This window comes from Oncorhynchus masou, chromosome 33 (assembly GCF_036934945.1).
Source record: "Oncorhynchus masou masou isolate Uvic2021 chromosome 33, UVic_Omas_1.1, whole genome shotgun sequence".
In the NCBI taxonomy this organism is placed as follows: Eukaryota; Metazoa; Chordata; class Actinopteri; order Salmoniformes; family Salmonidae; genus Oncorhynchus; species Oncorhynchus masou.
This window is the reverse complement of record NC_088244.1, coordinates 4,516,095-4,541,208: the sequence shown is the minus strand read 5'-3', so window position 1 is coordinate 4,541,208 and position 25,114 is coordinate 4,516,095. Positions and strand designations below refer to the sequence as shown.

The window sequence follows — 25,114 nt, the reverse complement described above, 5'->3', positions numbered from 1 at the left end:
GAAGAGGAGAAGGAAGAGTAGGAGGAAGAGGAAGAGAAGGAGGTGTAGGGGGAGAAGGAGGAGGAAGAGGAGAAGGAGGAGGAAGAGAAGGAAGAGGAGGAAGATGAGGGAGAGGAGGAGGAGGAGGACAATGACCTATATCATTCTGCTGTCATGTGACAAACATAACTATCAGGAAGACGTAACAATTCAGCAACAATGCCACAAGGGAAAAATAAAATATGATCATTCAAATAGACCAATCAAGATGTCTTTTTGTCTGAATATAAACTGTCACTCACGGGAGCAAGCCAATGGGGAGTCCAGAGGATGGTCAGGTGATCTGTAGTAGGTGAGGACACAGCGCTCACAGTTGACACCAGTGGTGTGATGCTGGGAGAGGGAAACCCGGTTGAATGAGTCACAGGAAACAAGGTAGAATGAGTCAACAACACAGGATTACAATGAGTCAATGACATACAACACATGCCAACACTCAGTACAGCAATGTAGGACACAGTGCAGGTGAAATGGACCTGGTGTAATGGAATAGGGAGGCTATAAAAATAAAAGTTGATTGATTAATTAATATATTGATTGATGAAACAAATGTAATTTAACTTGTAAACGAACCATGTCTTTTATCTTCTGTAATCACCTCCTACTATAAGGACTAGGTGTTGATAAAAGGGCAGTAGTCATACCTGACACTCCATGCAGACTCCGCCCCCCCTGTATTGTCCCTGCACGTTGATGCTCGCTCTCCTCTGGTCAACCTCGGGGTCGTAGTAGCAGCCAAACGAGTGTTGGTTACAGTTACACGCTGAAAGATACGAACAGAAAATAATCAAACATCTGCTAGTACGCTAAATCGTACAAGATCAATCAATCATTTATTAAAATTTGAGATTTGAGATTGATCAAGATCAATAAATAACTTATAAAATGAGAGATTGATCTGGATCAATAAATAACGTAAAATGAGAGATTCATCAAGATCAATGAAGAACTTAAAAGAGGTGAGAAGAAAAAGGAGAGAAACCAAACTATATATATATATATATATGAGAAAGAAAGAAGAGAGAGAAAGAGGAGAGAAAATAGAGACAGAGAAGAGAGAGAGAGGGGAGAGAGAGAAAGTGAAGAGAATAGAGAGAGAGAGAAGATGAGAGAGAGAGAGAGAGAGAGAGAGAGAGAGAGAGAAGATAGAGATAGAGAGAGAGAGAGAGAGAGAGAGAGAGAGAGAGAGAACACAACAATGAGCAAGGAAAGAACAATAATTAACTGATCAGAATGTAGAGAGACAGAAAAAAGATTGATAGACCTACTGTATCTCTGAAATGCCTCTGGCAGACCTACTGTATCTCTGAAATGCCTCTGGCAGACCTACTGTATCTCTGAAATGCCTCTGGCAGACCTACTGTATCTCTGAAATACCACTGGCAGACCTACTGTATCTCTGAAATACCACTGGCAGACCTACTGTAACTCTGAACTAAAGAGATATCTCTGGTAGACATCCTTTGTTCTAGAACTAAAGAGATATCTCTGGTAGACATCCTTTGTTCTAGAACTAAAGAGATATATCTGGTAGACATCCTTTGTTCTAGAACTAAAGAGATATCTCTGGTAGACATCCGTTGTTCTAGAACTAAAGAGATATCTCTGGTAGACATCCTTTGTTCTAGAACTAAAGAGATATATCTGGTAGACATCCTTTGTTCTAGACCTAAAGAAATATCTCTGAAATACCTATAGACGTGTTACAGTGCCTTGCGAAAGTATTCGGCCCCCTTGAACTTTGCGACCTTTTGCCACATTTCAGTATTCAAACATAAAGATATACAACTGTATTTTTTTGTGAAGAATCAACAACAAGTGGGACACAATCATGAAGTGGAACGACATTTATTGGATATTTCAAACTTTTTTAACAAATCAAAAACTGAAAAATTGGGCGCGCAAAATTATTCAGCCCCTTTACTTTCAGTGCAGCAAACTCTCTCCAGAAGTTCAGTGAGGATCTCTGAATGATCCAATGTTGACCTAAATGACTAATGATGATAAATACAATCCACCTGTGTGTAATCAAGTCTCCGTATAAATGCACCTGCACTGTGATAGTCTCAGAGGTCCGTTAAAAGCGCAGAGAGCATCATGAAGAACAAGGAACACACCAGGCAGGTCCGAGATACTGTTGTGAAGAAGTTTAAAGCCGGATTTGGATAAAAAAGATTTCCCAAGCTTTAAACATCCCAAGGAGCACTGTGCAAGCGATAATATTGAAATGGAAGGAGTATCAGACCACTGCAAATCTACCAAGACCTGGCCGCCCCTCTAAACTTTCAGCTCATACAAGGAGAAGACTGATCAGAGATGCAGCCAAGAGGCCCATGATCACTCTGGATGAACTGCAGAGATCTACAGCTGAGGTGGGAGACTCTGTCCATAGGACAACAATCAGTCGTATATTGCACAAATCTGGCCTTTATGGAAGAGTGGCAAGAAGAAAGCCATTTCTTAAAGATATCCATAAAAAGTGTTGTTTAAAGTTTGCCACAAGCCACCTGGGACACACCAAACATGTGGAAGAAGGTGCTCTGGTCAGATGAAACCAAAATTGAACTTTTTGGCAACAATGCAAAACGTTATGTTTGGTGTAAAAGCAACACAGCTCATCACCCTGAACACCCTATACCCACTGTCAAACATGGTGGTGGCAGCATCATGGTTTGTGCCTGCTTTTCTTCAGCAGGGACAGGGAAGATGGATGGAGCCAAATACAGGACCATTCTGGAAGAAAACCTGATGGAGTCTGCAAAAGACCTGAGACTGGGATGGAGATTTGTCTTCCAACAAGACAATGATCCAAAACATAAAGCAAAATCTACAATGGAATGGTTCAAAAATAAACATATCCAGGTGTTAGAATGGCCAAGTCAAAGTCCAGAATCCAATCGAGAATCTGTGGAAAGAACTGAAAACTGCTGTTCACAAATGCTCTCCATCCAACCTCACTGAGCTCGAGCTGTTTTGCAAGGAGGAATGGGAAATAATTTCAGTCTCTCAATGTACAAAACTGATAGAGACATACTCCAAGCGACTTACAGCTGTAATCGCAGCAAAAGGTGGCGCTACAAAGTATTAACTTAAGGGGGCTGAATCATTTTGCACGCCCAAATTTTCAGTTTTTGATTTGTTAATAAAGTTTGAAATATCCAATAAATGTCGTTCCACTTCATGATTGTGTCCCACTTGTTGTTGATTCTTCACAAAAAAATACAGTTTTATATCTTTATGTTTGAAGCCTGAAATGTGGCAAAAGGTCGCAAAGTTCAAGGGGGGCTAATATTTTCGCAAGGCACTGTATGTGTTTTAAAGCCTGAGGTCTGGTCTGACAGGTGTTTATCTCACACTATAGAAGATGAGAGACATAGTAGAGCATACGGCGATAAACAAATAAACAATATAGATGAAGGTCTCTTCTCATCCCAACCAAAACTATCATTTCCACAGCAGCTAGAACTAACTAATGACATGTCTTGTCAACTCCTTTTTCTCTTCAACACACTCTTCAAAGGAGAAGAGGAGGTACAAGCCTTTTAAAAATTACAGCTCCAGTTTCTCAGTGTCTCCACAGTTTCTCAGTACCTCCACAGTTTCTTAGTACCTCCACAGTTTCTCAGTACCTCCACAGTTTCTTATTATCTCCACAGTTTCTCAGTACCTCCACAGTTTCTCAGTACCTCCACAGTTTCTCAGTACCTCCACAGTTTCTTAGTACCTCCACAGTTTCTTAGTACCTCCACAGTTTCTTAGTACCTCCACAGTTTCTCATTATCTCCACAGTTTCTCACTACCTCCACAGTTTCTCAGTACCTCCACAGAGAAACCAGACAGAGAAATGTTAAAGTTCTCAGCAAGGTTTGGGGTCAATTCCATTTCATTTAGATCAATCCAGGAAGTAATTCAATTGACCCCATTAATTAACTTCCTGCATGGACTGAATTTAAATGGAATTGACCTGTTCTCAGGGCCTTCTGATGTTCTTGTCTCCATCCTAGTGGACTGAGGGGTTGACATAGAATGGCCCTAATACTAAGATGCAGGAGAAATACAGATACGCTCTGTATCTACATCCTTCTGCCTTTTCTCACTGCTGTTCTGCAGTCAGAGCTGGAACTAAACCAGACCATATAAACTGGATTGAACTAAACCAGACCATATAAACTGGATTGAACTATACCAGACCATATCAGACCATATAAACTGGATTGAACTAAACCAGACCATATAAACTGGATTGAACTAAACCAGACCATATAAACTGGATTGAACTAAACCAGACCATATAAACTGGATTGAACTAAACCAGACCATATAAACTGGATTGAACTATACCAGACCATATCAGACCATATAAACTGGATTGAACTAAACCAGACCATATAAACTGGATTGAACTATACCAGACCATATAAACTGGATTGAACTAAACCAGACCATATAAACTGGATTGAACTATACCAGACCATATCAGACCATATAAACTGGATTGAACTAAACCAGACCATATAAACTGGATTGAACTATACCAGACCATATCAGACCATATAAACTGGATTGAACTAAACCAGACCATATAAACTGGATTGAACTATACCAGACCATATAAACTGGATTGAACTAAACCAGACCATATGAACTGGATTGAACTATACCAGACCATATCAGACCAAATAAACTGGATTGAACTAAACCAGACCATATCAGACCATATAAACTGGATTGAACTAAACCAGACCATATAAACTGGATTGATCTAAACCAGACCATATAAACTGGATTGAACTAAACCAGACCATATAAACTGGATTGATCTAAACCAGACCATATAAACTGGATTGATCTATACCAGACCATATAAACTGGATTGAACTATACCAGACCATTTAAACTGGATTGATCTAAACCAGACCATATCAACCGGTCGTTTTTTTGTTGTTGGGGGGGGGGGGCATTAGGATTAGATTAGATTAAGGGGAAAGAGAGAGACATCCCAACCGTCCAAAAACCAAACACAGAAACACACACCACTGCTTGGCTTGGCAGCTACATTTGAACCAATCCAGATCTTAGATAAAGCTATTTTTACTGAGTCTGAGAAAAGTTGTGAGGGCTGTCAGTTCTTATCAGCCTTCAGCGACAGGGAGGTGGCGGTAGCTTTAACCATACACTCGTATCCACAACACACACACACACACACACACACACACACACACACACACACACACACACACACACACACACACACGGCAGAAAGAGAGAGAGAGCTAGAAAGAGAGAGACAGAGACAGAGAGAGAGAGAAAGACAGAGAGAGAGAGAGAAAGAGAGAGAGAGAGAGAGAGTGAGAGAGAGAGAGAGACAGAGTGTCTTTATTGTTTTGAAACATCTGTATGTGTAATGTTTACTGTTAATTTTTTATTGTTTATTTCACTTTTGTATATTATCTACCTCACTTGCTTTGGCAATGTTAACACATGTTTCCCATGCCAATAAAGCCCCTTGAATTGAATTGAATTGACAGAGAGAGAGAGAGAGAGAGAGAGAGAGAGAGAGAGAGAGAGAGAGAGAGAGAGAGAGAGAGAGACAGAGAGAGAGACACTCTGTCTCTCTCTCTCTCTCTCTCTCTCTCTCTCTCTCTCTCTCTCTCAAGAGAAGACAGGCTATGTGCTCACTGCCCACAAAATGAGGTGGAAACTGAGCTGCACTTCCTAACCTCCTGCCCAATGTATGACCATATTAGAGAGACATATTTCCCTCAGATTACACAGATCCACAAAGAATTCGAAAACAAATCCAATTTTGAAAAACTCCCATATCTACTGGGTGAAATTCCACAGTGTGCCATCAGAGCAGCAAGATTTGTGACCTGTTGCCACGAGAAAAGGGCAACCAGTGAAGAACAAACACCATTGTAAATACAACCCATATCTATGCTTATTTATTTTATCTTGTGTCCTTTACCATTTGTACATTGTAAAAACACTGTATATATATATATATATATATATATATATATATATATATATATATATATATATATATATATATATATATATATATATATATATATATATATAATATGACATTTGTAATGTCTTTATTGTTTTGAAACTTCTGTATGTGTGATGTCTACTGTTAATTTTTATTGTTTACCTTATTTGCTTTGGCAATGTTAACACATGTTTCCCATGCCAATAAAGCGCCTTAAATTGAAAATTGAATTGAAATTGAGAGAGAGAGACAGGGAGAGATAGACAGAGAGAGAGAGAGAGACAGGGAGAGATAGACAGAGAGAGAGAGAGAGAGAGACAGGGAGAGATAGACAGAGAGAGAGAGAGAGAGAGAGAGAGAGAGAGAGAGACAGGGAGAGATAGACAGAGAGAGAGAGAGAGAGAGAGAGAGAGAGAGACAGAGAGAGATAGACAGAGAGAGAGAGAGAGAGAGAGAGAGAGAGAGAGAGAGAGAGAGAGAGAGAGAGAGAGAGACAGGGAGAGATAGACAGAGAGAGAGAGAGAGAGAGAGAGAGAGAGAGAGAGAGACAGAGAGACAGAGAGACAGAGAGAGAGAGAGAGAGAGAGAGAGAGAGAGACAGAGAGAGAGAGAGAGAGACAGAGAGACAGAGAGAAAGACAGAGAGAGGGACAGAGAGAGGGACAGAGAGAGCGAGAGAGACATCCACACTGATGTCAGCTCAGATTAAATGGGGCTAAAATCAGATTAAATGGGACTCAGATCAGATATAGTGGGACTCAGATCAGATCAAATGGGACTCAGATCTAATGGGACTCAGATCGAATAAGACTCAAATCTAATGGGACTCAGCTCAGATCTAGTAGAACTCAGCTCAGATCTAGCGGGACTCAGCTCAGATCTAGTGGGACTCAGCTCAGATCTAATGGGCCTAGCTCAGATCTAGTAGGACTCAGATCTAGTGGGACTCTGCTCAGATCTAATGGGACTCTGCTCAGATCGAATGGGACTCTGCTCAGATCGAATGGGACTCTGCTCAGATCGAATGGGACTCAGATCTAATGGGACTCAGATCTAATGGGACTCAGCTCGGATCTAGTTGGACTCAGCTCAGATCTAGTAGGACTCAGCTCAGATCTAGTGAGACTAAGATATAGTGGGACTAAGCTCAGATCTAGTGGGATTCAAATCTAGTAGGACTCAGCTCAGATCTAGTGTGACTCAGCTCAGATCTAGTGGGACTCAGATCTAGTGGGACTCAGCTCAGATCTAATGGGACTCAGATCTAATGGGACTCAGCTCAGATCTAGTGGGACTCAGCTCAGATTTAATGGGACTCTGCTCAGATCTAATGGGACTGAGCTCAGATCTAATGGGACTCAGCTCAGATCTAATGGGACTCAGATCTAATGGGACTCAGCTCAGATCTAATGGGACTCAGATCTAATGGGACTCAGCTCAGATCTAATGGGACTCAGCTCAGATCTAATGGGACTCAGCTCAGATCTAATGGGACTCAGATCTAATGGGACTCAGCTCAGATCTAATGGGACTCTGCTCAGATCTAATGGGACTCAGCTCAGATCTAATGGGACTCAGCTCAGATCTAATGGGACTCAGCTCAGATCTAATGGGACTCAGATCTAGTGGGACTCTGCTCAGATCTAATGGGACTCTGCTCAGATCGAATGGGACTCAGATCTAATGGGACTCAGATCTAATGGGACTGAGCTCAGATCTAATGGGACTCAGATCTAATGGGACTCAGCTCAGATCTAATGGGACTCTGCTCAGATCTAATGGGACTCTGCTCAGATCTAATGGGACTGAGCTCGGATCTAATGGGACTCAGCTCAGATCTAATGGGACTCAGCTCAGATCTAATGGGACTCGGCTCAGATCTAATGGGACTCAGATCTAATGGGACTCAGATCTAATGGGACTCAGATCTAGTAGGACTCAGATCTAGTGGGACTCAGATCTAGTGGGACTCTGCTCAGATCTAATGGGACTCTGCTCAGATCTAATGGGACTCTGCTCAGATCGAATGGGACTCAGATCTAATGGGACTCAGATCTAATGGGACTCAGATCTAATGGGACTCAGCTCAGATCTAGTGGGACTCAGATCTAATGGGACTCAGATCTAATGGGACTCAGATCTAATGGGACTCAGCTCAGATCTAATGGGCCTGAGCTCAGATCTAATGGGACTCAGATCTAATGGGACTCAGCTCATATCTAATGGGACTCAGATCTAATGGGACTCAGATCTAATGGGACTCAGATCTAATGGGACTCAGCTCAGATCTAATGGGACTGAGCTCAGATCTAATGGGACTCAGATCTAATGGGACTCAGCTCAGATCTAATGGGACTGAGCTCAGATCTAATGGGACTCAGATCTAATGGGACTCAGCTCAGATCTAATGGGACTGAGCTCAGATCTAATGGGACTCAGCTCAGATCTAATGGGACTCAGATCTAATGGGACTCAGCTCAGATCTAATGGGACTCAGATCTAATGGGACTCAGATCTAATGGGACTCAGATCTAATGGGACTCAGCTCAGATCTAATGGGACTCAGATCTAATGGGACTCAGATCTAATGGGACTGAGTTCAGATCTAATGGGACTCAGCTCAGATCTATCGGGACTCAGCTCTAGTGGGACTCAGCTCTAGTGGGACTCAGCTCTAGTGGGACTCAGCTCTAGTGGGACATTCTGCTTTAATCAGACTGTGCATTGAAACAATACGATTGGCTGTTGTATAAGACTTCTTCTGCCTCTTGTCATTCCCTGACAGAGGTATTGTGTTTGCGATGGACAGGATAGGTGTGTGTCTGTATCCAAACACCAACAAAACAACCCCTGAGGCTGTTCTGCTTCCGTAAGAATGACAGTGATAAACTAATGCCTAACAGGCACTACATTCCTTGGCTAATACCAGGGAAGGACTTCTGGAAACTGACTCCAACTTTTTTCAGAGGGGGTTGGATGGTGATGAGTGGGTAGGGGTGGTGGGGTGAGGGAGGGAGGGAAACTCACGTTCACACTCGTTAGCCTGGTAAGTGGTCGCTGGTTTCCATGGAATCTGGTTGTATCCGGGGCAACACTGGTCACATGACGTTCCACAAGTGTTGTGTTGGCAGTCACACTGAAGCCTTTACAGAGAGGGAGGGAGAGAACGAAAACACACACATGAGTATCTATCAGATCAACAAACAGGAGATCAACAACCATGAGATCAACAACCAGGAGATCAATAAACAGGAGATCAACGACCAGGAGATCAACGACCAAGAGATCAACAAACAGGAGATCAACAAACAGGAGATCAACAACCAAGAGATCAATGACCAAGAGATCAACAGCGAGGAGATCAACAGCGAGGAGATCATTAAACATTAAACATTAAATACTAACATGAGGCTAAGACAAACACTAGGCTGATACTAACACTAGGCTAATGCTAACACTAGGCTAATGCTAACACTAGGCTAATACTAACACTGGGCTAATACTAACACGAGGCTAATGCTAACACTAGGCTAATGCTAACACTAGGCTAATGCTAACACTAGGCTAATACTAACACTGGGCTAATACTAACACGAGGCTAATGCTAACACTAGGCTAATACTAACACTAGGCTAATACTAACACTGGGCTAATGCTAACACTAGGCCAATACTAACACTAGGCCAATACTAACACTAGGCTAATACTAACACTGGGCTAATGCTAACACTGGGCTAATGCTAACACTGGGCTAATACTAACACTGGGCTAATACTAACACTGGGCTAATGCTAACACTGGGCTAATACTAACACTGGGCTAATACTAACACGAGGCTAATGCTAACACTAGGCTAATGCTAACACTAGGCTAATGCTAACACTAGGCTAATACTAACACTGGGCTAATACTAACACGAGGCTAATGCTAACACTAGGCTAATACTAACACTAGGCTAATACTAACACTGGGCTAATGCTAACACTAGGCCAATACTAACACTAGGCCAATACTAACACTAGGCTAATACTAACACTGGGCTAATGCTAACACTGGGCTAATGCTAACACTGGGCTAATACTAACACTGGGCTAATGCTAACACTGGGCTAATACTAACACTGGGCTAATGCTAACACTGGGCTAATACTAACACTAGGCTAATACTAACACTGGGCTAATGCTAACACTGGGCTAATGCTAACACTGGGCTAATACTAACACTGGGCTAATGCTAACACTGGGCTAATGCTAACACTGGGCTAATACTAACACTGGGCTAATACTAACACTGGGCTAATACTAACACTGGGCTAATACTTGGGCTGAACCTTTATCTCCAGGTTAAAACTCCTCTACCTCTTTAACCTTCTTTTAGCTACAGTTAAAACTCCTCTTCCTCCATCAACTTTCTTTTGTGCCATCAGAGAAAACGTAGCCCACCCGCTCGGCTATAAACCCAGAGAGTACGCAGCTCTATCAGTGAAAGAGTTAATTCATCTACAGTACCCAGAACTTCCCCCTGCTCCACCAAGGCACATTTAACATGAACAACCTGCAGTTTACACAGTGTGGCCAAAACAGACCATTAATCTGGTCGTTCAAGGATAAAAGCATGTAGAACCATATACAGAGGCCCGCTGCTGGTGTAATAACATAGACTTATAACCTCAAAACCTCTGAAGGATCGGCCTCTTTTTTCAATTTTCACCTAAAATGACATACCCAAATCTAACTGCCTGTAGCTCAGGACCCAAATCTAACTGCCTGTAGCTCAGGACCCAAATCTAACTGTCTGTAGCTCAGGACCCACATCTAACTGTCTGTAGCTCAGGACCCAAATCTAACTGCCTGTAGCTCAGGACCCAAATCTAACTGCCTGTAGCTCAGGACCCAAATCTAACTGCCTGTAGCTCAGGACCCAAATCTAACTGTCTGTAGCTCAGGACCCAAATCTAACTGCCTGTAGCTCAGGACCCAAATCTAACTGCCTGTAGCTCAGGACCCAAATCTAACTGCCTGTAGCTCAGGACCCAAATCTAACTGTCTGTAGCTCAGGACCCAAATCAAACTGCCAGTAGCTCAGGCACTGAAGCAAAGATAAGAATGTTCTTGATACGATTTGAAAGGAAACACTTTGAAGTTTGTGTAAATGTGAAAGGAATGTAGTAGAATATAACACAATAGATCTGATAAAAGATAATACAATGAAAAAAAACAACCTTTCTTTCGTATTGTTTTGTACCATCATCTTCGAAATGCCAGAGAAAGGCCATAATGTATTATTCCAGCCCAGGTGCAATTTATACTTTGACCACTAGATGGCATCAGTGTATGTGCAAAGTTTTAGACTGATCCAATGAACCATTATATTTCTGTTCAAAATGATGTATCATGACTGCCCAAATGTGCCTAATTTGCTTTTTAATAACTTTTCATGTTCAAAATTGTGCACTCTCCTTAAACAATAGCATGGTATTCTTTCACAGTAATAGCCACTGCGAATTGGACAGTACAGTACAGTCAGATTAAGAGCAATTTTAAGCTTTGCTGCCCATATCAGACATGTCTATGTCCTGGGAAATGTCCTTGTTACTTGCAACCTCACGCTAATCACATTAGCCTACGTTAGCTCAACCGTTCCGTGGAAGGGACACCGATCCCAAAGACGTTTTAACTTTAAAAGGGTTGTAACCAAAGGTCAGGAGGTTCGCTGATACAATATCTGACTACGATGGCTTTGGAGTGGTCAGGATGTGTTTCAAAACGCCAAGGGGAAATAGAATGTTGATTTTCTAAGAGATTTTTAGAAGCCTGTTAGATTCACTCCATCAGGTGGAACGCAGTGCAGTGACCATCACATATAAAATATCACAGAGAAAATACCACAGATAGAAAAAACACAGCATTGTCTTTTCCTGCTTCCCTCTTTCTTTATCAGATACACGTACGATCCGTTTAGTTAAACTTAAAATGTACAGACTATAACCTCCACACGAACAGCTTGAAAAACACACATCGTTATGTGACTTCATCCTCTGTGAGGACCTATACTTTAGGTGCTATCAGGCTGGTCTGCATTACAAGTGTGGGTGTTGCTATTTCAGACATCTAAGGAGTGATGTCATCAAAGGACAGCTGTACGCTGCACTCCAGACTACAGTATCACCTGCCAAAGCTGTAATCATATATATATATATATATATATATATATATATATATATATATATATATATATATATATATATATATATACAGTTATCAGATCTGTGGCCATTAAACAGCTGTCCTATAAAACATAAAACAGCGTATCTAGGAATTCCCCATTGTGAGTTCTAAGAATTCACCATATCTAAGAACTCCCCATTGTGAGTTCTAAGAATTCACCATATCTAAGAATTCCCCATTGTGAGTTCTAAGAATTCACCATATCTAAGAATTCCCCATTGTGAGTTCTAAGAATTCACCATATCTAAGAATTCCCCATTGTGAGTTCTAAGAATTCACCATATCTAAGAATTCCCCATTGTGAGTTCTAAGAATTCACCATATCTAAGAACTCCCCATTGTGAGTTCTAAGAATTCACCATTTCTAAGAATTCAACATTGTGAGGCCTACAGTAGAAAGCTCTGACTCCAGAAATAGCGTGATTTAACGAGGTGACACTAGTCTTGAAAGACTAACCAAAGGGCAAAGCCTAGCTAGTCATTCTAGATCTATGCTTCGCTTTATCCCTTTGTGAAACTGTAGTCCTTGAGAGCTCAGAACCAAAGCTGTGTGTGTGTGTGTGTGTGTGTGTTACACCAAAGGGCTTTAAAATAACTGGTTAAAATAAGGACGTGTGTTTAAACTATATGTCAGATTTCTCATTTCAACAGAGACAATTTTTTTCCATTAAGATAATGACTTTCGAGTGAGTCACAAATTAAATGTTTCTTTCTTCTAAAGAGAAGCAAAGCCTAATGCAATCTCGTCCCTGACAAACCCCCACTAACAGAAACATGTGTGGACTCTGGCAGACAGTAGAAGTGGTTCTCTAGAGGGTGGACTCTGGCTAATAGCAGAAGTGGTTCTCTAGAGGGTGGACTCTGGCAGACAGTAGAAGTGGTTCTCTAGAAGGTGGACTCTGGCAGACAGCAGAAGTGGTTCTCTAGAAGGTGGACTCTGGCAGACAGCAGAAGTGGTTCTCTAGAGGGTGGACTCTGGTTGATAGCAGAAGTGGTTCTCTAGAGGGTGGACTCTGGTTGATAGCAGAAGTGGTTCTCTAGAGGGTGGACTCTGGTTGATAGCAGAAGTGGTTCTCTAGAGGGTGGACTCTGGCTAATAGCAGAAGTGGTTCTCTAGAGGGTGGACTCTGGCTAATAGCAGAAGTGGTTCTCTAGAGGGTGGACTCTGGTTGATAGCAGAAGTGGTTCTCTAGAGGGTGGACTCTGGCTAATAGCAGAAGTGGTTCTCTAGAAGGTGGACTCTGGCAGACAGTAGAAGTGGTTCTCTAGAGGGTGGACTCTGGCTAATGGCAGAAGTGGTTCTCTAGAGGGTGGACTCTGGCTAATAGCAGAAGTGGTTCTCTAGAGGGTGGACTCTGGCTGACAGCAGAAGTGGTTCTCTAGAGGGTGGACTCTGGCTAATAGCAGAAGTGGTTCTCTAGAAGGTGGACTGCGGCTAACAGCAGAAGTGGTTCTCTAGAGGGTGGACTCTGGTTGATAGCAGAAGTGGTTCTCTAGAGGGTGGACTCTGGCTAATAGCAGAAGTGGTTCTCTAGAGGGTGGACTCTGGCTGACAGTAGAAGTGGTTCTCTAGAGGGTGGACTCTGGCTGACAGTAGAAGTGGTTCTCTAGAGGGTGGACTCTGGCTAATAGCAGAAGTGGTTCTCTAGAGGGTGGACTCTGGCAGACAGCAGAAGTGGTTCTCTAGAGGGTGGACTCTGGCTAATAGCAGGAGTGGTTCTCTAGAGGGTGGACTCTGGCAGACAGCAGAAGTGGTTCTCTAGAGGGTGGACTGCGGCTAACAGTAGAAGTGGTTCTCTTCAGGGTGGACTCTGGCTAATAGCAGAAGTGGTTCTCTAGAAGGTGGACATGTTGAAAAGTAATCTTAGGACTGCATCACGAATGGCACCTTATTCTCTAGTGCCCTAGTTTTAACCAGGACCTGGTCAAAACAAGTGCACTAAATAGGGAATAAGGTGCACTAAGTAGGGAGCCTTACACAAACAACCTCCCTCATCTCTTTAACATATGTCTACTCTCTACAGGAATACCTATGGATCTAGTCGACTGGGCGGACTTATGGAGAAATAACACACACACACACACACACACACACGTACACACACACATCTGCTTATGGCATGTGTAATCAGGTCCGGTGGGGGGGGTGGGGAACATTTCACACCGCGAAGAGGAGAGGTATTCAGGCGTGACCAGGGAGTAGCGAGCACTCCGACACATTGTTATAGATTCATCGTCTCAAATGGGCACCCTATTCCCTACATAGTGCACTCCTTTAGACCAGAGCCCAGTGTACTACAAAGGGGGTAGGGTGACATTTGAAACACAAAGCATAAATTCCTATATCTGGACCATTTAACAGGGGAATGTTAAGAATGGTGACAGGCAGAGGAACAAACCATTTGTCAGTTTAAAATGTTGAAACCCCAATGTTAGGGTTAAGTGCTTTATTAAGCTTTTTACTGTTAGATAAACAGAAACGTGAAAAATCATAACAAATTCCTGCTATCTTAAACAAACCACCTGTCGGACTCACTCTCTATGTCTGGTTCTTGTCTGATATACTGACGTACCCTGGATACTAAAGATGTGTGTGTGTGTGTGTGTGTGTGTGTGTGTGTGTTAAAACACGAGGCATACAACCACCTCCATCCTCCGAACGTAAGTAAGGGAGAAATCTGGGATTGAGTCATGGCAGTATTCTCCTACTACAGCCGCGTCTCAGGGCAAGGGGAAATCCAATGCAGACAAATTAATTAACATAATCTATTGAGGTGTAGTAATCTCTACATAATCTATTGAAGTGTAGTAATCTCTACATAATCTATGGAAGTGTAGTAATCTCTACAAAACCTATTGAGGTGTAATCATTTCTATTCTATAATCTATTGAGGTGTAGTCATTTCTATTATATAATCTATTGAGGTGTAGTAATATATATTCTATAATCTATTGAGGTGTAGTAATATACAGTGCCTTGCGAAAGTATTCGGCCCCCTTGAACTTTGCGACCTTTTGCCACATTTCAGGCTTCAAACATAAAGATATAAAACTATTTTTTTTGTGAAGAAACAACAACAAGTGGGACACAATCATGAAGTGGAACGACATTTATTGGATATTTCAAACTTTTTTAACAAATCAAAAACTGAAAAATTGGGCGTGCAAAATTATTCAGCCCCCTTAAATTAATACTTTGTAGCGCCACCTTTTGCTGCGATTACAGCTGTAAGTCGCTTGGGGTATGTCTCTATCAGTTTTGCAGATCGAGAGACTGAAATTTTTTCCCATTCCTCCTTGCAAAACAGCTCGAGCTCAGTGAGGTTGGATGGAGAGCATTTGTGAACAGCAGTTTTCAGTTCTTTCCATAGATTCTCGATTGGATTCAGGTCTGGACTTTGACTTGGCCATTCTAACACCTGGATATGTTTATTTTTGAACCATTCCATTGTAGATTTTGCTTTATGTTTTTGATCATTGTCTTGTTGGAAGACAAATCTCCGTCCCAGTCTCAGGTCTTTTGCAGACTCCATCAGGTTTTCTTCCAGAATGGTCCTGTATTTGGCTCCATCCATCTTCCCATCAATTTGAACCATCTTCCCTGTCCCTGCTGAAGAAAAGCAGGCCCAAACCATGATGCTGCCACCACCATGTTTGACAGTGGGTATGGTGCTTTCAGGGTGATGAGCTGTGTTGCTTTTACGCCAAACATAACGTTTTGCATTGTTGCCAAAAAGTTCAATTTTGGTTTCATCTGACCAGAGCACCTTCTTCCACATGTTTGGTGTCTCCCAGGTGGCTTGTGGCAAACTTTAAACAACACTTTTTATGGATATCTTTAAGAAATGGCTTTCTTCTTGCCACTCTTCCATGAAGGCCAGATTTGTGCAATATACGACTGATTGTTGTCCTATGGACAGAGTCTCCCACCTCAGCTGTAGATCTCTGCAGTTCATCCAGAGTGATCATGGGCCTCTTGGCTGCATCTCTGATCAGTCTTCTCCTTATATGAGCTGAAAGTTTAGAGGGACGGCCAGGTCTTGGTAGATTTGCAGTGGTCTGATACTCCTTCCATTTCAATATTATCGCTTGCACAGTGTCCTTGGGATGTTTAAAGCTTGGGAAATCTTTTTGTATCCAAATCCGGCTTTAAACTTTGGTCCTGTGTGGTCCTGTGTGGCTCAGTCGGTAGAGCATGGCGCTTGCAACGCCAAGCGTTGTGGGTTCGGTTCCCGCTGGGGCCACCCATATGTAAAAGTAGTGGGCCCAGCCGACTTGTAAGTCGCTTTGGACAAAAGCGTCTGCTAAATGGGATATATATATAAACTTCTTCACAACAGTATCTCGGACCTGCCTGGTGTGTTCCTTGTTCTTCATGATGCTCTCTGCGCTTTTAACGGACCTCTGAGACTATCACAGTGCAGGTGCATTTATACGGAGACTTGATTACACACAGGTGGATTGTATTTATCATCATTAGTCATTTAGGTCAACATTGGATCATTCAGAGATCCTCACTGAACTTCTGGAGAGAGTTTGCTGCACTGAAAGTAAAGGGGCTGAATAATTTTGCACGCCCAATATTTCAGTTTTTGATTTGTTAAAAAAGTTTGAAATATCCAATAAATGTCGTTCCACTTCATGATTGTGTCCCACTTGTTGTTGATTCTTCACAAAAAAATACAGTTTTATATCTTTATGTTTGAAGCCTGAAATGTGGCAAAAGGTCGCAAAGTTCAAGGGGGCCGAATACTTTCGCAAGGCACTGTATATTCTATAATGTATTGAGGTGTAGTAATCTCTACATAATCTATTGAAGTGTAGTCATTTCTATTATATAATCTATTGAGGTGTAGTAATATATATTCTATAATGTATTGAGGTGTAGTAATCTCTACATAATCTATTGAAGTGTAGTCATTTCTATTATATAATATATTGAAGTGTAGTCATTTCTATTCTATAATCTATTGAAGTGTAGTCATTTCTATTCTATAATATATTGAAGTGTAGTCATTTCTATTCTATAATATATTGAGGTGTAGTCATTTCTATTCTATAATCTATTGAAGTGTAGTCATTTCTATTCTATAATCTATTGAAGTGTAGTCATTTCTATTCTATAATCTATTGATGTGTAGTCATTTCTATTCTATAATATATTGAGGTGTAGTCATTTCTATTATATAATCTATTGATCTTACTTGTAGGGGTCGTTGGGGTCGTGTGGGTCGCAGGCCTCAGCGTGTCCGTTACACACACAGCGTCCTCCGATACTGATGTCCTTAATACTGTAGTAATACTGCAGAGAAACAGGCAGAGCACGAAGACATTAGATCAAAGTGATTGTAACTAACTATTGTAGCTTCATTCAGACTAGTCAGCTTGTCACACAGTTTGACGGGCTGTAGTACGGGACGGTTTCAAGTTAAAGGCCCTTTGAATATGAGCCCTTCTCTACCTCCTGTCCTCCTTACCCTCTGAGCCCTTCTCTACCACCTGTCCTCCTTACCCTCTGACCCCTTCTCTACCACCTGTCCTCCTTACCCTCTGACCCCTTCTCTACCACCTGTCCTCCTTACCCTCTGAGCCGTTCTCTACTTCCTGTCCTCCTTACCCTCTGACCCCTTCTCTACCTCCTGTCCTCCTTACCCTCTGAGCCCTTCTCTACCCCCTGTCCTCCTTACCCTCTGACCCCTTCTCTACCTCCTGCCCCCCACCCTCTGACCCCTTCTCTCCCTCCTGCCCCCCCTACTCTCTGACCCCTTCTCTACCACCTGGGCCCCTTACCCTCTAACCCCTTCCCTACCTCCTGGCCCCCCCACCTTCTCACCCCTGTACCCATCAGTACCCACCCTGCGTGTGACGGTGGGGTCGCGGAGGGCCTTGTATCCTAACCCAGTACCCTAACCCAGTACCTTCTCACCCCTGTATCCATCAGTACCCACTACCATGTGTCCTAACCCAGTACCCACCCTGTACCCTAACCCAGTACCCTAACCCTAACCCAGTACCCTAACCCAGTACCCTAACCCACTACCCTAACCCACTACCCACTACCATGTATCCTAACCCAGCACCCATCAGTACCCACCCTGCGTGTGACGGTGGGGTCGCGGAGGGCCTTGCCCATCAGGTGTCCCAGGAGGGTGTTGGTTCTGAGGAAACGGAGACGGATGTTGGTGGCCTTGGTGAAATCCCTCAGGACTGGAGAGTAGGAGAAGTTCATAGCCCCGGGACGCCCGTTCACTAGAGACACCACCACCTGGGAGAGAGGGACGACGTCACACACACACACTCAGTAGGTATGCACACACACACACACGCTGTAACACTCACACACACACACGCTGTAACACTCACACACACACACGCTGTAAAACACACACACGCTGTAACACTCACACACACACACGCTGTAACACACACACACACACGCTGTAACACACACACACGCTGTAACACTCACACACACGCTGTAACACACACACACGCGCTGTAACACTCACACACACACACGCTGTAACACTCACACACACACACACACTGTAACACTCACACACACAAACAGACGTGTGGCACTCATTTACACACATTCAGTATGTGTACATATTCACACACACACACACACACACACACACACACACACACACACACACACACACACACACACACACACACACACACACACACACACACACACACCACTGCACCTCTCCATTCTCCAGGGGTACGATGCGGGAGTATTCAGTGGTACAGATGACGTCGTTGTCAGAGTTGATCCGTTCGATGCTTCGCTGTCCGAAGCGCTCAATGCAGTCTCTCTTAGAAGCTGTTAAAACACACATACACATATAAACACATATAAACACATATTAACATTTATAAACACATATAAATATATAATAAACACATATAAACACATATTAACACATATAACCACATATAACCACATATAAACACATATAAACACATATAAACACATATAAACACATATAAACACATATTAACACATATAACCACATATTAACACATATTAACACATATTAACACATATAAACACATATTAACACATATTAACACATATTAACATATATAAACACATATTAACACATATTCACACATATAAACACATATTAACATATATAATCACATATAAACACATATTAACACATATTAACACATATTAACACATATAAACACATATTAACATATATAAACACATATTAACATATATAAACACATATAACCACATATAACCACATATTAACACATATAAACACATATAAATACATAGAATTGTTTGATGCACTCAGAAGCTAAACACAGTACAGTGATATGAGCTATGAGCTGTGTGTTGGATATGAGCAGTGTGTTGGATATGAGCTGTGTGTTGGATATGAGCTATGAGCTGTGTGTTGGATATGAGCTGTGTGTTGGATACGAGCTGTGTGTTGGATATGAGCTGTGTGTTGGATATGAGCTGAGTGTTAGATATGAGCTATGAGCTGTGTGTTGGATATGAGCTATGAGCTGTGTATTGGATATGAGCTGTGTGTTAGATATGAGCTATGAGCTGTGTGTTGGATATGAGCTGTGTTAGATATGAGCTATGTGTTGGATATGAGCTATGAGTTATGTGTTGGATATGAGCTATGAGCTGTGTGTTGGATATGAGCTATGAGCTGTGTGTTGGATATAAGCTATGAGCTGTGTGTTGGATATGAGTTATGAGCTGTGTGTTGGATATGAGCAATGAGCTGTGTGTTAGATATGAGCTGTGTGTTGGATATGAGCAATGAGCTGTGTGTTGGATATGAGCTGTGTGTTGGATATGAGCAATGAGCTGTTTGTTGGATATGAGCTGTGTGTTGGTTATGAGCTATGAGCTATGTGTTAGATATGAGCTGTGTGTTGGATATGAGCTATGAGCTATGTGTTGGATATGAGCTGTGTGTTGGATATGAGCTGTGTGTTGGATATGGGATATGAGCTGTGTGCTGGATATGAGCTTTGTGTTGGATATGAGCTATGAGCTATGAGCTGTGTGTTAGATATGAGCTATGAGCTATGAGTTGGATATGAGCTGTGTGTTGGATATGAGCTATGAGCTATGTTTTGGATATGAGCTTTGTGTTGGATATGAGCTATGATCTATGTGTTGGATAGGAGCTATGAGCTGTGTGTTGGATATGAGCTATGAGCTGTGTGTTGGATATGAGCTGTGTGTTGGATATGAGCTATGAGCTATGTGTTGGATAGGAGCTGTGTGTTGGATATGAACTGTGTGTTGGATATGAGCTGTGTGTTGGATATGAATCTATGAGCTGTGTGTTGGATATGCGCTGTGTGTTGGATTTGAGCTATGAGCTGTGTGTTGGATATGAGCTGTGTGTTGGATTTGAGCTATGAGCTGTGTGTTGGATATGAGCTATGAGCTATGTGTTGGATATGAGCTGTGTGTTGGATATGAGCTGTGTGTTGGATATGAGCTATGAGCTATGTGTTGGATAGGAGCTATGAGCTGTGTGTTGGATATGAGCTGTGTGCTGGATATGAGCTATGAGCTGTGTGTTGGATATGAGCTGTGTGCTGGATATGAGCTATGAGCTATGTGTTGGATAGGAGCTGTGTGTTGGATATGAGCTATGAGCTATGTGTTGGATAGGAGCTGTGTGTTGGATATGAGCTATGAGCTATGTGTTGGATAGGAGCTGTGTGTTGGATATGAACTGTGTGTTGGATATGAGCTGTGTGTTGGATATGAGCTATGAGCTGTGTGTTGGATATGAGCTGTGAGTTGGATATGAGCTATGAGCTGTGTGTTGGATATGAGCTGTGTGTTGGATATGAGCTATGAGCTGTGTGTTGGATATGAGCAATGAGCTATGTGTTAGATATGAGCTGTGTGTTGGATATGAGCTGTGTGTTGGATATGAGCTATGAGATGTGTGTTGGATATGAGCAATGAGCTATATGTTAGATATGAGCTGTGTGTTGGATATGAGCTGTGTGTTGGATATGAGCTGTGTGTTGGAAATTATCTATAAGCTGTGTGTTGGATATGAGCTATGAGCTGAGTGTTGGATATGAGCTGTGTGTTAGATATGATCTATGGGCTATGTGTTAGATATGAGCTATGAGCTGTGTGTTGGACATGAGCTGTGAGCTGTGTGTTAGATATGAGCTATGAGCTGTGTGTTAGATATGAGCTATGAGCTGTGTGTTAGATATGAGCTATGAGCTGTGTGTTGGACATGAGCTGTGAGCTGTGTGTTGGACATGAGCTGTGTGTTGGATATGAGCTGTGTGTTGGATATGAGCTGTGTGTTGGATATGAGCTGTGTGTTAGATATTAGCTGTGTGTTGGATATGAGCTGTGTGTTGATATGAGCTGTGTGTTGATATGAGCTGTGTGTTGATATGAGCTGTGTGTTGGATATGAGCTGTGTGTTGGATATGAGCTGTGTGTTGGGTATTAGCTGTGTGTTGGATATGAGCTGTGTGCTGGATATGAGCTGTGTGTTGGATATGAGCTGTGTGTTGGATATGAGCTGTGTGTTGGATATGAGCTGTGTGTTGGGTATGAGCTGTGTGTTGGGTATGAGCTGTGTGTTGGGTATGAGCTGTGTGTTGGATATGAGCTGTGTGTTGGGTATGAGCTGTGTGTTGGGTATGAGCTGTGTGTTGGGTATGAGCTGTGTGTTGGGTATGAGCTGTGTGTTGGGTATGAGCTGTGGGTTGGGTATGAGCTGTGTGTTGGATATGAGCTGTGTGTTGGGTATGAGCTGTGTGTTGGGTATGAGCTGTGTGTTGGGTATGAGCTGTGTGTTGGGTATGAGCTGTGTGTTGGGTATGAGCTGTGTGCTGGATATGAGCTGTGTGTTGGGTATGAGCTGTGTGTTGGGTATGAGCTGTGTGTTGGGTATGAGCTGTGTGTTGGATATGAGCTGTGTGTTGGGTATGAGCAGTTGTGGGACTTCGGGCTGTTCAGTTACTGTTTATCCTTCCTCTAACCTCTCCTAAAAAAAAACCTTCTCAAATAAATCTATCCTCTAAATCACTGTGAAGTTGTCATTGGTATGGTCTTTCCTGTCCTCCAGCCACAGAGAAACAGAGAGAAAAGGCTGATGTTTAGAGTTGTTATATACACAGAGTGACTATAGACTGTATAGTGGTACTCTGTGTGTCAACCAGGGGGGTGGGGACAATAAAGTTTTTTTCTACCAGCAGCTGTAAACTTCTCGCTCTGAGGTAGAGTATGGGCTCGGGCAGAGGGCTCGTTTAAAATATCCTCTCAGTTCTCTTATTCTCTCTCAGTTCTTCAGGATATTGACCTTTTTCTCTCTTTCGTGGACAGAATAGTAGAATAGTTCTGAAGTATTCAGGGAATGTGTGACTGTGGGGGTGAGATGTGGCCTGTAGTCATTCCAGCCTTTCTGTGCATCTCTGTTTATTGAGTTGGTCTACGACAGGCAGCAGGCAGTGACACTGCCTTTCCTCACTGGAAGTAATGTTGCTCTATTACATTAGAAAATAACCTGATATATTTCATTTGGTGTTTGTCACATTTTATGAATTCTTGGTTGGTGAGCGGTCCCCAGACCTCACAACCATAAAGGGCAATGGGTTCTATGACTGATTCAAGTATTTTTAGCCAGGTCTTAATTGGTATGTCAAATTTGATGTTCCTTTTGATGGCATAGAAGGCCTTCTTGCCTTGACTCTCAGATGATTCACAGCTTTGTGGAAGTTACCTGTGGCGCTGATGTTTAGTCCAAGGCATGTATAGTTTTTTTGTGTGCTCTAGGGCAACAGTGTCTAGATGGAATTTGTATTTATGGTCCTGGTGACTGGGACCTTGTTTGGAACACCATTATTTTGGTATTACTGAGATTTACTGTCAGGGCCCAGGTCTGGCAGAATCTGTGCAGAAGATCTAGGTGCTGCTGTAGGCCCTCCTTGGTTGGTGACAGAAGCACCAGATCATCAGCAAACAGTAGACATTTGACTTCAGAGTCTAGTAGGGTGAGGCCGGGTGCTGCAGTCTGTTCTAGTGCCCTCGCCAATTTATTGATATATATGTCGAAGAGGGTGGGGCTTAAGCTGCATCCCTGTCTCACCCCACAGCCCTGTGTGAAGAAATGTGTGTCTTTTGCCTATTTTAACCTCACTCTTGTTTGCTTGTGTACATAGCATACCCTCATGCCAAATTGAGTCAAAAGCTTGTTTGAAATAAAAAAAGCCAAAAAAAGCCAATACTTTTCCTTTGTTTTGTTTCTTTGTCAATTATAATTATAATACTTAATAATAATAATAATAATAATATAATTAATTATATAATTAATTATAATTATATCTGTCTTACAGTAATTTGAAATCAACAAAGCATGAGAAGACTTTGCCTTTATTTTGGTTTGTTTGGTGGTCATTTAGGGTGTGCAGGGTGAATACATGGTCTGTTGTACGGTAATTTGGTAAAAAGCCAATTTGACATTTGCTCAGTACATTGTTTTCACTGAGGAAAGGTATGAGTCTGCTGTTAATGATAATGCAGAGGATTTTCCCAAGGTTACTGTTGACGCATATCCCACGGTAGTTATTGGGGTCAAATTTGTCTCTACTTCTGTGGATTGGGGTGATCAGTCCTTGGTTCCAAATATTGGGGAAGATGTCAGAGCTAAGGGTGATGTTAAGTATAGCCAAATGGAATTTGTCGTCTGTATATTTTATAATTTCATTTAGGATACCATCAACACTACAGGCCTTTTTGGGTCAGAGAGTTTTTATTTTGTCCTGTAGTACATTCAATATAATTGGAGAATCCAGTGGGTTCTGGTCGTCTTTAATAGTTGATTCTAATATTTGTATTTGATCATGTGTATGTTTTTGCTCTTTATTCTTTGTTATAGAGCCAAAAAGATTGGAGAAGTGGTTTACCCATACATCTCCATTTTGGATAGATAATTCTACGTGTTGTTGTTTGTTTAGTGTTTTCCAATTTTCCCAGAAGTGGTTAGAGTCTATGGATTCTTCAATTACATCTCCATCCTGGAGGGGGAAATCAATCATTTCCAGGCCCAGGGACATGTACCAGTCTGTGGCGACCTAAATGCCAGAACCGGACAGGAACCTGACACCCTCAGCACACAGGGGGACAAACACCTACCTGGAGGTGACAGCATTCCCTCCCCCATATGCCCCCCTAGACACAACTACGACAACATAACCAACAAAAACAGGTCACAACTCCTGCAGCTCTGTCGCATGCTGGGTATGTACATAGTCAATGGTAGGCTTCGAGGAGAATCCTACGGTAGGTACACCTACAGCTCATCTCTTGGCAGTAGTACTGTAGACTACTTTATCACTGACCTCAACCCAGAGTCTCTCAGAGCGTTCACAGTCAGCCCACTGACACCCTTATCAGATCACAGCAAAATCACAGTCTACTTGAACAGAGCAATACTCAATCATGAGGCATCAAAGCCAAAGGAACTGAGTAATACTGAGAAATGCTATAGATGGAAGGAATGCAGTTTGGAAACCTACCAAAAAACAATTAGGCAACAACAAATTCAATCCCTTTTAGACAACTTCCTGGATAAAACTTTCCACTGTAATAGTGAAGGTGTAAACTTGGCAGTAGAAAATCTAAACTGTATATTTGACCTCTCAGCTTCCCTATCAAATCTAAACATTTCAAGCAGAAGACCTAAGAAAATTAACAACAATGACAAATGGTTTGATAAAGAATGTGAAAACCTAAGAAATAAATTGATAAACCTGTCCAACCAAAAACATAGAGACCCAGAAAACCTGAGTCTACGCCTTTACTACGGTGAATCACT

The 25,114-nt window shown here is 42.2% G+C and overlaps 1 protein-coding gene and 1 pseudogene across 1 annotated transcript in view; one reads left to right on the top strand and one right to left on the bottom strand.

Annotated features, from left to right (window-relative positions):
* Positions 1 to 159, top strand: part of LOC135527616 (cilia- and flagella-associated protein 251-like) — a 1,164-nt pseudogene extending 1,005 nt beyond the window's left edge.
* Positions 1 to 25,114, bottom strand: part of lama5 (laminin, alpha 5) — a 255,832-nt gene that overhangs the window by 146,949 nt on the left and 83,769 nt on the right. Inside the window, exons 4-9 of the mRNA XM_064956204.1 lie at positions 18,977 to 19,095; positions 18,358 to 18,528; positions 17,468 to 17,565; positions 9,064 to 9,179; positions 684 to 802; positions 282 to 372 (exon numbers count right to left, since the gene is read on the bottom strand). Coding sequence (XP_064812276.1) covers positions 282 to 372; positions 684 to 802; positions 9,064 to 9,179; positions 17,468 to 17,565; positions 18,358 to 18,528; positions 18,977 to 19,095 — 714 coding nt within the window. The remainder of the gene's footprint in view (positions 1 to 281; positions 373 to 683; positions 803 to 9,063; positions 9,180 to 17,467; positions 17,566 to 18,357; positions 18,529 to 18,976; positions 19,096 to 25,114) is intronic.